Source organism: Archocentrus centrarchus, chromosome 1, assembly GCF_007364275.1.
Source record: "Archocentrus centrarchus isolate MPI-CPG fArcCen1 chromosome 1, fArcCen1, whole genome shotgun sequence".
NCBI classification, from domain to species: Eukaryota; Metazoa; Chordata; class Actinopteri; order Cichliformes; family Cichlidae; genus Archocentrus; species Archocentrus centrarchus.
The window spans coordinates 20,093,309-20,107,420 of NC_044346.1; the positions used below are offsets into that span (position 1 = coordinate 20,093,309).

Sequence of the window (14,112 nt, forward strand, 5' to 3'; positions counted from 1 at the left end):
AGGAGACAGCGCAGTGAGTGATGACAGGAAGGGGATGGTTGTTGTCACATCTGTGACTAAGTGAGTGAAAAAGATGCATCGAGTCATTTTTCACTAAAAACCCATTTGCTTATGTATCTTTTTTTGTAGGCTGCTTATCTATTCAACACTGCTCTCCTGCAGTGTCTCCTAAAAGTTCAAGAAAGTCCGTCACTGCTGGCATCGTGCTTCCTTTTACCATCTGTCTGACATTTAAAAAAAATTATCCTCCTTTTTTTCTGTAAATCTAAAAGGTGAGATGATGAACTGCACTGGACCATAAACCTCTATATCTGTCAAGTGGAAACAGCTGCTAGGCAACCTGTAGAGTTTCTGATTGTTATTATCACGCTTGTTGCAGGGTCCTCACTACTGCACTGACTGAAAGTTGGTGTGAAGCAGAAGGAGCAGCAGCACTGGTCGAATGGTGGAGAAGAACACAGCTGATCGTTAAACAAAGCAGGAATCACAACTATTTTCGTATGTGTTTTATAAGGACGCAAATGCATTAAACACTTCTAGGGTGCAAACAATAAATGTCTTCTAAAATACACTGATTGATTTTAATGGCTCCAAAATCATGCTCGTCTTCCCAGCTTGTCATGAATTCACATTAACTAAAAAGGACATTACGATGAAAATGGAGCTGTTTTCTGACAATCTCAGCTTTCCCAAATGACCAGTTTGAACGCATCCTCGGAGCCACAGAAATTATAACTGCCACACGTCTACTGATGCGTGCTAGTCGTCACATTCACACTCTTACGCAGACACACACAAACAGACAATGAGTGGCTTTACTTAATGTATGAAGCCTACCTTGTAAAGGGAGATCGAGTCCTGCCTGCATCCTGTCCTGGAGGGAGCCTCCTGCCATCGCTTTGGCATTCTTCCTTTCTGTCATTATCTGGAGGAGAGGCAGGCAGGGTTAGAGAGGGGAGGGGAGAGAAGCAAAGGGAGATACAGAAGTATGAGGAAATGGCATGTAAAAGCAAAGCCGACGTGGTATACCGTGACAGAGACACAGGGGAGGAGAGCGAAACAAAGACAAAAAAAAAAAATGTGTGAAAGTGCAAGAAGATGGGTGAGGAGAGGGGGATGAAAGCATCAACAAGAAAACCTCGAACAGCTTCACCCTTGATACTGTCATGCTGTCTTCCCACTTTACCTGAGGAGCACAGCCATGCACTCTCTCTCTCTCTCTCTCTCACACTCACACATGTGCAAATTAACCAGGTCGCACCCCTCTCTCCAATACAGGGTAATAGCTTTTCCTGCAGAGCAACTCACAGGGAGAAACGCACACATGCAAAGAGAACGACGCTCACAAAAACAGGCAAACTGCTTCACTCGTCGCTGTCGCAAACACGCTTAGAAACATCAAACACAAATTATTTATGTGCTTAATGCAGGAGTTTATCAAGATAAATCTTGCAACCGTTGCTCTAACCAATGCTCCACCTTTTCCTTATCAGTTTTCAATAATACAGGCTGGCTGTATAAAAGGTATGGTGGTTAAAACTGGTGTGAAGAATATGGAAAAGGACAAATGGCTCCTTCTCTACCTTTTCAGCTAAAAACATTTCAGGGACAAGCATTAATTAAACCTTTAAAAAAAAAAAAAAAAAAATGAAGCCTTTTCAATTTTACTTAAAATTACCTTCAACGCCAAACTATGAGTGCACATAATTGAAGAAACCATTTAAAGGCCTTTTCAGACGTTGAATATAAAGTCCCGAGGCTGTAAATGCCTTTTATAATGAGGGAAGTCCATTAACTACGCGCCCAAAACAGACAATAAATACACAGTCTGAATACTGTCCTTTCAGCCCTGTCTGAAGTCATCTGTATTCATCAAACAGTGGACAAACAGAGTAGAGAAAGCTCACTGATAACTGTGTTTGGGAGAAAAACAATTTCTGGGCTAGTTCTAATCCATTTTGGACGTTTTGAGGGCTGTGCAGAGAGCGAAATGAGTGCTTTGACTGTGTGATGGATGGCAAATAAGATAAAGCACTGTAGTATTTCTCCAGCACCATGACTACAGATTACGGGTGTTCATTATGAAAAACATTTAGTTTCTGCTTTATGGGTTTTAAGATGAGTCTGCTTGCAAAATAATGTTGTGATCAAACTCCATCAGCACTACATTTTCTTCTCCCTGAGCTTTTCCTGTTGAGTGGGAGAGAAAACATTTGTCTAACTCTCTGGCGCCTCACCAGATCTGTCTGCCAAATCCCAAACGTAGCCCCCCCCCCCCCGGTGGCTGGAACCTCGTCAGGCCCGACCAACTCACCCGGGAGCAGATCTCGTGCAGGCTGGTGGCGATGGCTTTGGCTGGCGTGTCACAGCGGAACACATGACATTTCAGGATCCTGGTGTTTTTATCCCTCGCCACATATGCAAAGTCCCTGAGAAGAGGAAAATACAGAGTTGGTTTAAAAAAAAAAAAAAAAAAACACACACAGATACAACAGGAGATGAAGGTTTGCTGGACAAGTTTGGTGCCACTTGGAAAAACATGTATTCATGGCATGTGTGTGTGTGTGTGTGTGTGTGTCCACTTCTGAGACTGACAGCTCTTGGAGACAGATGAGAGATGAAGTGACCTTTTGTAGCGTGATGAACACAGGGGACACACACACACACACACAGAGACCCATCGATGGACCCCAGAGATCAATAGAGCAGCGTGATGCAAGAGGGAGCTGAATAGAGTAACAGCAGGATAGAACTTTCCCCTGGGCCCGCTGGAGCCGAAAACAATTCAACTCAGCTGAAAAGAAGGAATGAAGGATGAGAAGAAGAAGGAAAGGAGATGGGCAGAGAAAGGGATGAAGACAGAATACTTTGAAGAATACAACTGCAGCAAATTAAACCAGCGCATCACACACACACACACACACACACGCTCTAAGACATAAGCCAATCTAAATAAATTCCTTTGTGCTGTGTGTCTCAATATGAAATGTAATAGTAAACTGAGCCCTGAGGGTTAACAGAATTCCTGGACACACACACCCTCAGGGACTTTCTGCACTCTGTGTGTGTGTGTGTGTGTATATGTGTGTGTGTGTGTGTATCCTTAAAAAAAAAATACTTGTAGACAGACAAGGACAGGGGAGGTGACCTTCATTTCCTACATGTCTGAATGTATCCACATAGTGGTACAGTACATGAAGAGCCACTTTGAAGATGAGAAAAATGAGACAGGGAGGAAATTAAACAATAAAACGATCCGGAGATACTCTAGGAATGCTGCAGATGAAAAGGAAGGAATGTGTTTACCTCTCTCTGTGTCCAAGGAAGCAAGGAAGGAAAGGAAGACAGTTAGTGGGAGGGAAAAAAAGGGGGAGGGGAGAAAAAAAAATCCATCACACTACCTCATTGCTGGGTGACATGAGGTTGCAAAGAGACGCACTCTCACATACAAAATTAACTTTGAGTGACATATTCACTTCTCATGCTGTCTCCTTCCCTTCAGCAGAACTTGCAGAAAAGCAGGAGTTTCGGTAGCGGTACGGTAAAATGCACGCATATATGCACACAGATCTCAGCAGCACTGCAGGTAATCTTAAATGTTTGAACTAAAAAAGAACTGACAGAAATGGAATATAACGGAAAAGAGAGAAAAATGGATGAACAGATGGGCACAGGATGACTGAGGTTTTTTCCAGGTTGGGCACAATTAGTTTTAATTGCTGCTGATGGCTTGCATACCCTAAAAGACATAAAGGAGGAGAGAAGCTGAGTGTTTTTTTTTTTAAAGCCACATTTTTTTTTAAAGAAAAATGAGTTACTTAGAGGGAGAGAGTGGGTGACTCAAAAGTGAAACACTGGGAGAGGAAATTGGAAGTGAATTGTAACAATGTACAAGACAAAGATAAAAGCCTAAAGACGAGAGCAGAATAAAAAACCCAGATGAGAAGAAGATAAAAGTCCTGGCGGGGGTGGGGAGAAAGAGAGAGAGAGAGAGAGAGAGAGAGAGAGAGAAAGGGAGACTGGGAATGATATCTCATTTCTAATATAATCTTATCATCATGCCAGCACCCCAGAAAATGTCAAGGTTGCTGTGAGGATGTGTAATCTGTGGCGATAATGAGTTTCGTGGCACATGAAAAGAGGGCTCTGGGGCTACGGTTCCTGTGCTGACACAACCACTTCACAAGGGTGTGTGATAGAGGAGGGGGGGGGGGGGGATCCCTGCGCTGACCAGGTTTCAACACGATCCACATCTTCACAGCCCAGGACAAATTAAAAAAAAAAAAAAAAGAAAGAAAATGGGGCAAAAATACTTAAATACAGTTACTGCTGTTTTTACATTCACATGTAGCAAACAGTCATTATTTTAAAATCTAAACTGGAGTTAATTTTTGGTGCCACATTCTGATATTTTTACTCTAATCCTGAACTAGCACACACTTCACTGTTCGGTACTTCTCACTTTTGCTGTTATTTTCTCCCCCCCAAAAAAACAGCCATTTCGACTTTAAATAGCAGGTTCTTAATTAAAGTTCTGCACCCACACAGAACCTTAACAAGATAAGCAACACCTGTGCTTACTCCCATTTGATGTCAAAATGGCAGTTCCCCATAAACCGCATTCAAGACACAGACCTTTAATTTTCACTCTTTACACATTTCTTAGAAAAATGCACCTCTAAATCAGCTCTAAAAAACAGACAAAAAGAAAAAAAAAAACCCAAACAGAACAAAAACAAACTACTACAGGAAACATCCTCTACAAAAAGGCCTCTTATCTGTGGTTTCTCCTTGTTTCCTTGTTACTTTAAATAAAAGAGCAGGAGTGGTGCTTCCAAAAGTAAGGATAAGGTGTATAAATATACTTACAGGGGTTTGCTGTCTTATCTTGGCAGGTAATCCTGCGACCGCGAGTGCATTTAGAGGCTCATGCCATCAGTTTCTGGTGATAATGAACGCAGGCACGCTCTCTTCAACCTGTCCGCTCCACACCCTGTGAGCACTAACCATACCTTCCCCCTCTGGCAGCCTCATCCCCTTTTCCCTCTCCTGCCAAATCCCCCTCCCTCTGACCACCTCCTCTCCTCCTCCCTTTGCTGCAGCTCACTGTTCAGACTATCCCGCCATATGTAGATGTGACTGATTGCAATAAAGTATTTTGGGGTGGGGGGTGCTTATTGTCCATCTGGTAGAGAGATTTTCACTTGTAATACACAGAAACTTTGATACCTGCATGTTTATGTTTCTGGGTTTGTGAATGAAAGGAGAGAGACGGATCCCTGAGGCACCAGGACTGTGTATTTCTGCATATTCCAAAAAGCTTTCAGCCTCATCCCGTCTCCTGAGTAAACTCGTGACTGTGTGCACGCGCGTGTATGTGTGTCTATGTAGGCGCGTGTGCATCCCAGCTTGAATTAAACAGTAAGTACCAACCGTTTCAGTCCCCATCACCCGGCTGTGCCTGATAACCTACATTCTGTGGTGTGCACGATGCAGCAGCAGTGGACAGCGTCCTCTGCTGGTTGCACAGCAGCACCACCACCACACTCTATCTGGGGATTAATTTTAACCTTCAAATACCCAGAAAAGGATTTTGAAGCTCCTTTTTCTTTTAATTTTTATGTCATATTCTTACTTCAGGAAGCTCAAACCAAGAAGCTGTCGGGTATCGTGACAGTATAATGTCGGAACACGCTTTTAGTGAAGCCTGCTGAAATGACTAAAGCTGAGGTGAAAGCGAGGGTAGTCAGGCGGGGATTTGTAGTGAGAGAGAATAAAGGCCACTCTCTGTGTCATCCTCGTCTTTGTAGTGACGAATTAATGTGACATTAGCTCCCCTTCATCAATCACCAACTCCTCTCCCCGACACTCCACCACCTGTCTGCTTGCCCTCATTTGTTCCCATGACCTTTTCCTAAGCGAGAGTTTGAAATTCGCCATCGACTTACCAGCCGAAGCATTTAAAAACTAAACAAGAAAAGGAAGCTGACATCAATGAGTCAGGACCCAGATTACCACTAAATATACTTAGAAATCTCTCACAATATTTACACTACAGAGAATTGATTTAGAGCACAGCGTGTGACGTGATTTCTTCCACACCATCGATTATTCGTGAAGACGAGAAAAGGAAAGTCAAATTTAGGGAAGTAAAAAGCGTGAATGCAACAAAAACTAACCTGCCATTGTCCCGGCCAACGCCCCAAACACGGATGCTTGCAATTGGCTGAGAATGAAGCACGCTGCGGTCCATGGGGTCGACTAGGTTCAGCATATTATTCTCCAGCACGAGGTACATGTCCTTCCCCTGGGCACACAGACACACACAAAAATCCTTCAAATCTCATCGCAAAAAAAAAAAAAAAAGTGCAATCCTTATTTCCTGCAGTGAAAAAATAAAAATTAAAAAAAAAAAAAGCAATCTTTTAAAATGCCAGGAGCTTTCTGTACTAAACTGTTGCATATATTTGCGTATCTGTGTGTACACGTGTGTCTGTGTGAGCTCTCTAGCTTTGAAGGTCTCTAAATAAATTATCAAACCTAGAAGAGGGGGTGGGGGGGGGGGATGAAAGGTTATTAAAAGAGGGATCGAGCCCTCTCTGTCCATTCTGTCGCTTCACATTAAATAAAAGCGCACCACAGAGACTTCAGAACGCTGCTCTACTTCCCTCTCTTTCCTCCCTCCATCTCTTGACACACATTTCAGAAAGCAGTAACCTCTGCTAACTGGTGTTGCTCCTTTCTTTCTTTTACACTTCTCTAAAGATTTATCTTCTCATCTTTCTACAAGCCTTCCTCTCCTCTCCTTCCAAAATCTATGAACAAGCTGCCCCTTATTTTACACATGAAACAACACACACACACACACACACACACACACACACACACAGCAAAATCTTCCTCACCTCTCCCCAGATTCCAACGGTATCGCGGATGTCATTCTTGCAGTAGGACAGCTGTCGGATGCAGTTGTTAACAGCGACGCTGCTCTTTCCAGGAGCCAAGTCCTCCTCGGCCATCTCCACCCAACCCAGAGAGCGCACAGCGAAACACTGAAAGAAATGCACACAACAGTCATATATGACAAATACAAAGAAAACAAATCAGATCTCGAAACTGAAATTTTATGGGGGGGGGGGGGGGGGGGGGGGGGGGGGGGTTGTTTTTTTTAAGTGGAAGCGCCTCCTGAGGTCTGAAGAATAAAAATTGGAATTCCTTTAGGAAATCATGGATGCTTTCAGTGATAGTGGGATGGGTAACTGTGCTTGTGATCTTAAAAAGGTGGCTAATACAGTACACAGGCAACATTTGCATATCCTTTCCCAAACCTCTGACGTAGCAAAGCTGCTCTGAACCATGAAGCTCACCTGCGCTGGTTACAGAATATCCCAGCAAAGTGTTTTGGAAAATAATGGTTTCCGCCATGTTGACCTCCCAATAATCCCATTCCTATTTAATGGGGTTTTTTAAAATTATGGTAAATGGACTGGTTCTTATATAGCGCTTTTCTACTATACTTGAGCACTTTTTCTACACCAAAGTGCTTTCTATCTAACACTCACACACATTTGCACTCCAGTGAACACACAGGAGAGCAACTTGGGGTTCGGGATCAAACCACCAAACTTCCAATAAATAGGTGACCTGCCCCACATCCTGAGCTACAGCCACCCCATGGTGGATGCAAAGAAGAAAAGAAGACTCATGAAGTTGTAGAGATGCCAGCAGCTGGTTTGCTGTTACTCTTGCCGACACAATGAGTCCAGAATTGTCTACAGCTCGGTCTTCGTTGCATCATTTTAATCCATTTTCTAAGCTCCTGTAAAGGTTGCTGTGATGGAGACATGGCTCACATGTACGGGTCTTTCTTAAGAGCACACTCTGTCAGTCAGTAAATATACTGCGTACGCCTTTAGCAGTCGTGGCTTGTGTGGAAGAGTGAGCTGCCCATTAATTGCAGGGTTAGTGGTTCAGTCTCCTGCCCTTCCACATATTGACTAAATCTGCTGCAAGTTTCTCAGGATGGCACAGCAGTGCCGTGTTTTGCAGCATCATTGCCACTGGAATGAAAGTGAATTTGAATCAGTGAAAGCTATTAAGTTAAGCGCATTAATTTAATTGTGACCATCATAAATAGGAGACCACACTTTATGAGTAATCAATGCAGAAATCCTGGTAATTCCAGAGTGTCAAACCTTTTCTCGGAGCTGTGTGAAAACTGTGCAGCTCCATAATGAAAGAGCCGGGTGCTAAACCGAGCTGCCTGCGGTCCGTTCCTCTTTTACAACTGCAGCAGAAAACCTCCGCAGTTCCCAGATGCTTAGAGCGTTGTTAAGCGAAGAGGTGACGCAACACGGCAGTAATCATTCATAAATATTCTATTTTTCAAATGTATGGAGAGATTAAATAGTTTGTAAATAATTTTATTTGGTTTTTGCATACATTTTACACAGCACCACAGCTTTTTTGGAAAAAGTTGGATATGAAGTCAAGAGATAGCAGGATCATTTTGTTTAAAATGAGAGCTGAGATTATGAACTTGTAACCTGACAATCACAAACCTCACAAATAAAGTCAAACAATTTTAAAGAGAGGTAAACAAATGAAAAAAAAATATATATAGGATGTAGATGGAGGTAGATGGTTAAAGACGAAGACAGGAGAGAGCCCAGTCCATCCGCCCTTCATCAAGTATTCATTTGATTTTGACGGTCTGTTCAGAAAGCACTTTGCACACTATATAGGTCAGGGAGGGAGACAGAGATAGACGGTAAATAACCTCAGTCAGTCACACCAACCCATGGCAAATTTGTTCTAATGCAGTCATTCTTCCAGACTTTGCTAGGCAGAAACGGCTTCAGAGTGAGATCTAATATGTAGTTAACTTCTGTTCTAGACGGAAAAGGAATCACTCCAGTCTTATTACTGCGATGGGCAATTTGTTTCCTTTAATATGCGACTGTCAGAGTGCGCTGCCACACCATCAGCCCAAGCTGCAGGTATGTGTTTGTGTCTTCATCGCAATGTCACCGCTGCTGAAGGATTGTAAAGGCTGGGAATGGACACCAACCAGTCAATGAGGTTCTTACCAGGGAAATAAACAACAATGAAGAGAAAAGGAGCAGAAAAGCTGGGAACTAAAAGAAAATGGAAATTCTCCGACATGATGACGAGGCAAACGATCGTTCTCATCTATACCAGATATCACGATGTCATTATGATGCCTAGCAACCACCTACTAACAGGCTAAAACGCCCCATTTGTAACATTTATGCGCCCGATTTAGCAAATTGTTTGATATTTCCAAACTGTGATATTTGCAGAGTGTAACATCAGATAAATAACTATAAATGTATTTACAGCAATGGGATTTCAAGCCTTGTGAATTAATGCAAAATTAACTAATTTCCCACCATTATTTGCATTTTTATTAGTTGCAGGTTATTGCCATACAACCACAATAAAATTCATGTTACTCTTTTACTATATGGGTGTATATTTGATTGCATAGCAATATTTCATAAGACACTTAATGAGGATGGACAGTGTCTGGCTGATGGTAGTAGTATTGGACAGCTGACAGTCACACAGATGTAATCGCATATCGCTGTATATAAACATACAATGAGTACCACATTTTACTTCTAATTATTTATATAAACAACATCCACCACTCCCATTTTTTTCTTTTCTCAATGTCACTGAGTAGAGTTTGCAAACAGGACAAACACACCAAACAATACTGCAGCATGAGCGTGTACTGCTTCCTTCAGCTGCTCTCTTATTCACCACAGTGGATGAATCTGCATGAGTTGAGTTGGCCGATTTTTACATCAGATGCCCCGCTCTGATCACACAACCCTCTCAGGGATTTGTGCCTGCTCCTGGCCTCCAACTGGAGATCTTTAGGCAGAGGTGTTTGTTAACTGCTACAATATGTAGTATGGGCATGTAACAGTCATGAAATTACCAAGATGACTTATTGTGCAAAAAATACATTTGAAAGATTAAATAAATCTCTCTTAACTGTAGCTTAACAGTGCTTGAAAGGATGTGGCGAAAACAAATTTTTTCTCCATCCATCCATCCATCCATTCGCTTCCGCTCATCCTGTTCAGGGTCGCGGAGGGGGGGCTGGAGCCTATCCCAGCTGTCATAGGGCGAGAGGCGGGGGTACACCCTGAACAGGTCGCCAGCCTGTTGCAGGGCCAACACAGAGACAAACAACCTTTCACACGCACATTCATGCTCTCATTCACACCTATGGGCAATTTAGTGTAGCCAATTAACCTAACCCCAGTAAGTGCATGTCTTTGGAATGTGGGTCATTCTATCAAAATAGGGGTCTATTTGTAAAAATTGCCATAATTAAATAGTTTATGTTTTACCCCTGAGTTAAAGCTGAAAGTCTGTATTCCAGTCAATGCACTAAAATAAATGAATAAGTAACAACACTGAAACAAATAACAGCAACTCATAGTGTAGAAATATGAGTTTGTTTGTTTGTTTTTCAGTGTGTTTTGTCGTTTTTGTGGTTTGTGTTCATTTATTTTAGCCTTACTTAAATCTGCTGCAGGTCATGTCAGAATGCAGCAGGTCTGTGTAATGCCGAGCAAATTAAAACTGAATTTATATCCTGAGGTGACCTTTTGCAGGTGAATGGCATTCTCCCAGGTAGTATGTTTTACTGAGCCTGAGACTCCTTAAAGCTTAAATGTCTCATTTGAATTTTTGGTCTGGATGCTCAAAGAGGGGTCACCAATGTGCAGCATGTCTGTATTTTCCTGTTCCACCACTGGGGGGCGAGCTTTCTCTTCTTTCACAAAACAAACTCATCCTGTACCAACAGGACCAGATCCATGAGTCAGGTGAAGAAAAAGACCCCCCTTACCTTTGCTTCAGGGTCACTGTTGACGCTGCTGGATTCCTCTTCTTCTGCTGTTGGACGGCTCCTGAAAAAAGTTTACACACAACGAGTTTTTAAAAATGCCACACAGGGTCTGTCTGAACAGCAGCGATATATCATTACCAAACATTAGCTGCAGTGTTAACACGGTTTCTGTCTGCTGTGTGTATTCACAGAAGCTACAGGCAGTCAACATACTAACAAAATACGGACCCTTTTCCTGAGGAGAAGGTCTAACTGGGTGCTTTGTCTGAACCCATTTAACTTTAATTAAATACAAGCTCAGAGAAACTAAGAAGAGACAGCAGAGAGATGCAACTTAATTAAAAACAGGGAAATCTGTGTGATACCTGCAGATCTGCAGGCTTTCAGAGATTCACGCAGCGAGGCGACTGGATTTTTGTGTCTTCTGTATTTTACCTTAGCTTGAGTGATGCATAGCGAAGCGTGGCACCCTCAAACTCTTTCAGGCTGGGGTCAGGGTTCACCGTGGCTGCCTGCAGGTCCTGATGCACACACATAAAACGATACCAAAATAAGCCCCCATACTTCTGGCCAGAGGGGTTCCACCCTCGTTTTACACATGCAACCTGTAACAGACCGATTGTTTTTGAAAGTGGTTTCTGCCATTCAAACACCAGTCTCCTCCATTAAAAAAAAAAAAAAAATGATCGGACAGGACAGTGAGTGTAGTCAAATATAACTGCAATAAAGAGATCCTAATGTAATAACAAGTAGCAGGAAGAGGAGCTGGCATTATCCTAACAGCATATTCTAACAATCTTAATATGAACATACTGCTTATCTTTTTAGTAGGTATTCCTACATCCTATTATTAATAAAACCTCTGTCCTCTCCTATGGTTGGATTAAACTGATGATTTTCATAGGACTTCTGGGAATTTTGCTCCAGCCACATCTGTGGCAGTGTCCAGAAATATTACCACTATAAACTGAAACACCTATGTATAACTCTCATAAAATTCATGGGGTACAGGGCCCTGTGGGAGAAGACACGAAGACACGAAACAAATGTAAATTCTGACCCTTCACAGTGAACGCCAGCATGCATCCAAGTGTGGAGCGAATGCTGTTGCTGCTGCTGCTGGATGAATAAATGGCACTGGTGTGTTATGTGCAATGGGGCATGCTGCATCCAGAAAAGAAAGTTAACACGTAGTATGTACACACACTTGTGCGTGAATAGACACTCAGATCTGTGCCAGTAGAACAGAAAGATGAAAATATTTTACTCACATAAATGTAAAGAAAGAAACAACCTTGCTTGGTGTGTTGCCGGAGCCAAGTAACAGACGTGTTCTTACATCAGGCACGATCAACCGCTGCGGTTTGTGCAGTTACTTTTATGTTAAAAGCATCAGCCACGCATGCTTTTGCCCAGGCAGTGAATTTTAGCACAGGATGCATAAATGCACACACTCAAATAGTTGCTGAGGTTAAACCAAGAACAAGAGTCACTGACACCGAAGTGCATTATACTTGCCTTCCACATTTCACTATCAATTTTTCCTCCAAACTCACTCCACACCTGTTTCTATATTCAGCGTTAAGACACAAACACACACAGTGGCGGGTCAAGGATTGGGAGTCAAAGGTGGGAGGGAGGGGCAAGGGGATAAAGACAGAACAATGTTGTTAGCTAACCAGCTTACTCCACACCCAGATGGTGTTGCAATAAGGAGCAAAGCAGCAAAACATTTCTTTAATAAAAGTGAGAAGGCCAAGAACGCCCCAGCGGGACTTTGAATGTTTTGCTCCCATTGAACAGTCACCTCGCTACTGAGAATCTGCTGATTCTTGATTAGTAGAATGTGAGCAACACAAACATACAGGATCCATCGGCAACTGTTTAGACGGTGACACCATTTCTGTTGTTTGTCTTTACTGCAGCACAAAGCATCTGAAATAACTGATGAATAAGTTCTAATTTTCAGCTATTTTGACAAAGATTAAAAAAAAATTATGTGCAAAGGTAGGAAAAAAATATCAATATAACTAGAAAACCATAATAAAAGCCACACTACTAAAAAAGGTACTGCAGCGTGCTATTGATTTCTGAAGTCAAATCAGTGTCACAGTCCAAACACTTACTGACTGCTCTGTATATGATACAAGGAGGCAAATACAGTAATATCCACATACAGGAGCAGAAGACATTATTTACAAAACAACTAAAGAAAGATGATAAATGAATGATCCTACCTTGTCCTCATCTTCGTGACGCTGAGAGCGACACTCTTGATCGGGCATCCCCTGCAGAGATGTGGAGCGCGGCTGAAGAGACATCAGAGAGAGAGAAACCATGAGAATCTCCATAGTGACATGCTATTGCACCATTGTTGGTCTGCCTGCCATTTTGGCTTTTTTTTTTTTGCAGCTGGGTGATACTCAAGCAGTCTAGAGGTCAATCGCATCAGATGGATGTGCCAGAATGAGATTGTGGCACATCCATCTGTCAACATCAGTCCATTCTCACTGGATCAATATTTTATCTACACTGGGCCGCTCTCTATCCATCTCCTTTCCTCTCTCCATTTCTACCCATCATTCTGCATGATTGACTGATTGATTGGCTTAGTGTTCTTGTATTCTGCTACTGGACTGGAGTTTCAATGGTTTTCTTCCTCACTCCCTTAACCCAGCTGCCTTGATGCATATTTACATGAAACCACATAAAAACCAGACAAATATATTGTGCTGTCTAAAACCGGCGTATGGAAGCATGAAAACAAACTGAGATGAATATTACAGACTTCAGTGAAGTACAATGAAACAGAAATACATTGGTTGCTTACAAAGTAGCAGCTGTTGACAAATCCACATGTGGGGAGGGTGGGCTCGTGAGTAGAGAGAGGCTCCACTGAGCTGTCAGAGGTGGTGCTGCCTGATCGGGTCGACCCCCTAAGAAGATCTCCGCCTGGCACGACTATAAATGTACGCAAAGATAAGGGTATTGTTAAAAAACAAACACATTCTTTAATACATCTTGTCATATATCTGTCAAATGCTCGGCTTTTCCATTTGACAGTATTACTGTCAGCAGCACTGATTGGTCCTAAAAATCTGAATTCATTATCTGTTATCTGTTGTCAGAAATACCTGTTCATAAAATCTCACAGTAACATTAAGTACACGTTGTGTACATATTGGTTCCAGAAGATGAGCACAGAGTGCTTAATTTATTTC

At 42.3% G+C, this 14,112-nt stretch overlaps 1 protein-coding gene across 1 annotated transcript in view; it reads right to left on the reverse strand.

Annotated features, from left to right (window-relative positions):
* LOC115778833 (amyloid-beta A4 precursor protein-binding family B member 2) overlaps positions 1-14,112 on the reverse strand; it is a 55,750-nt gene that overhangs the window by 7,650 nt on the left and 33,988 nt on the right. Inside the window, 11 exon segments of the mRNA XM_030727188.1 lie at positions 838-925; positions 2,315-2,429; positions 3,307-3,312; positions 6,180-6,307; positions 6,906-7,052; positions 10,892-10,952; positions 11,327-11,412; positions 12,410-12,460; positions 13,129-13,200; positions 13,722-13,831; positions 13,834-13,852. Of these exon segments, the coding sequence (XP_030583048.1) occupies positions 838-925; positions 2,315-2,429; positions 3,307-3,312; positions 6,180-6,307; positions 6,906-7,052; positions 10,892-10,952; positions 11,327-11,412; positions 12,410-12,460; positions 13,129-13,200; positions 13,722-13,831; positions 13,834-13,852 (883 nt within the window).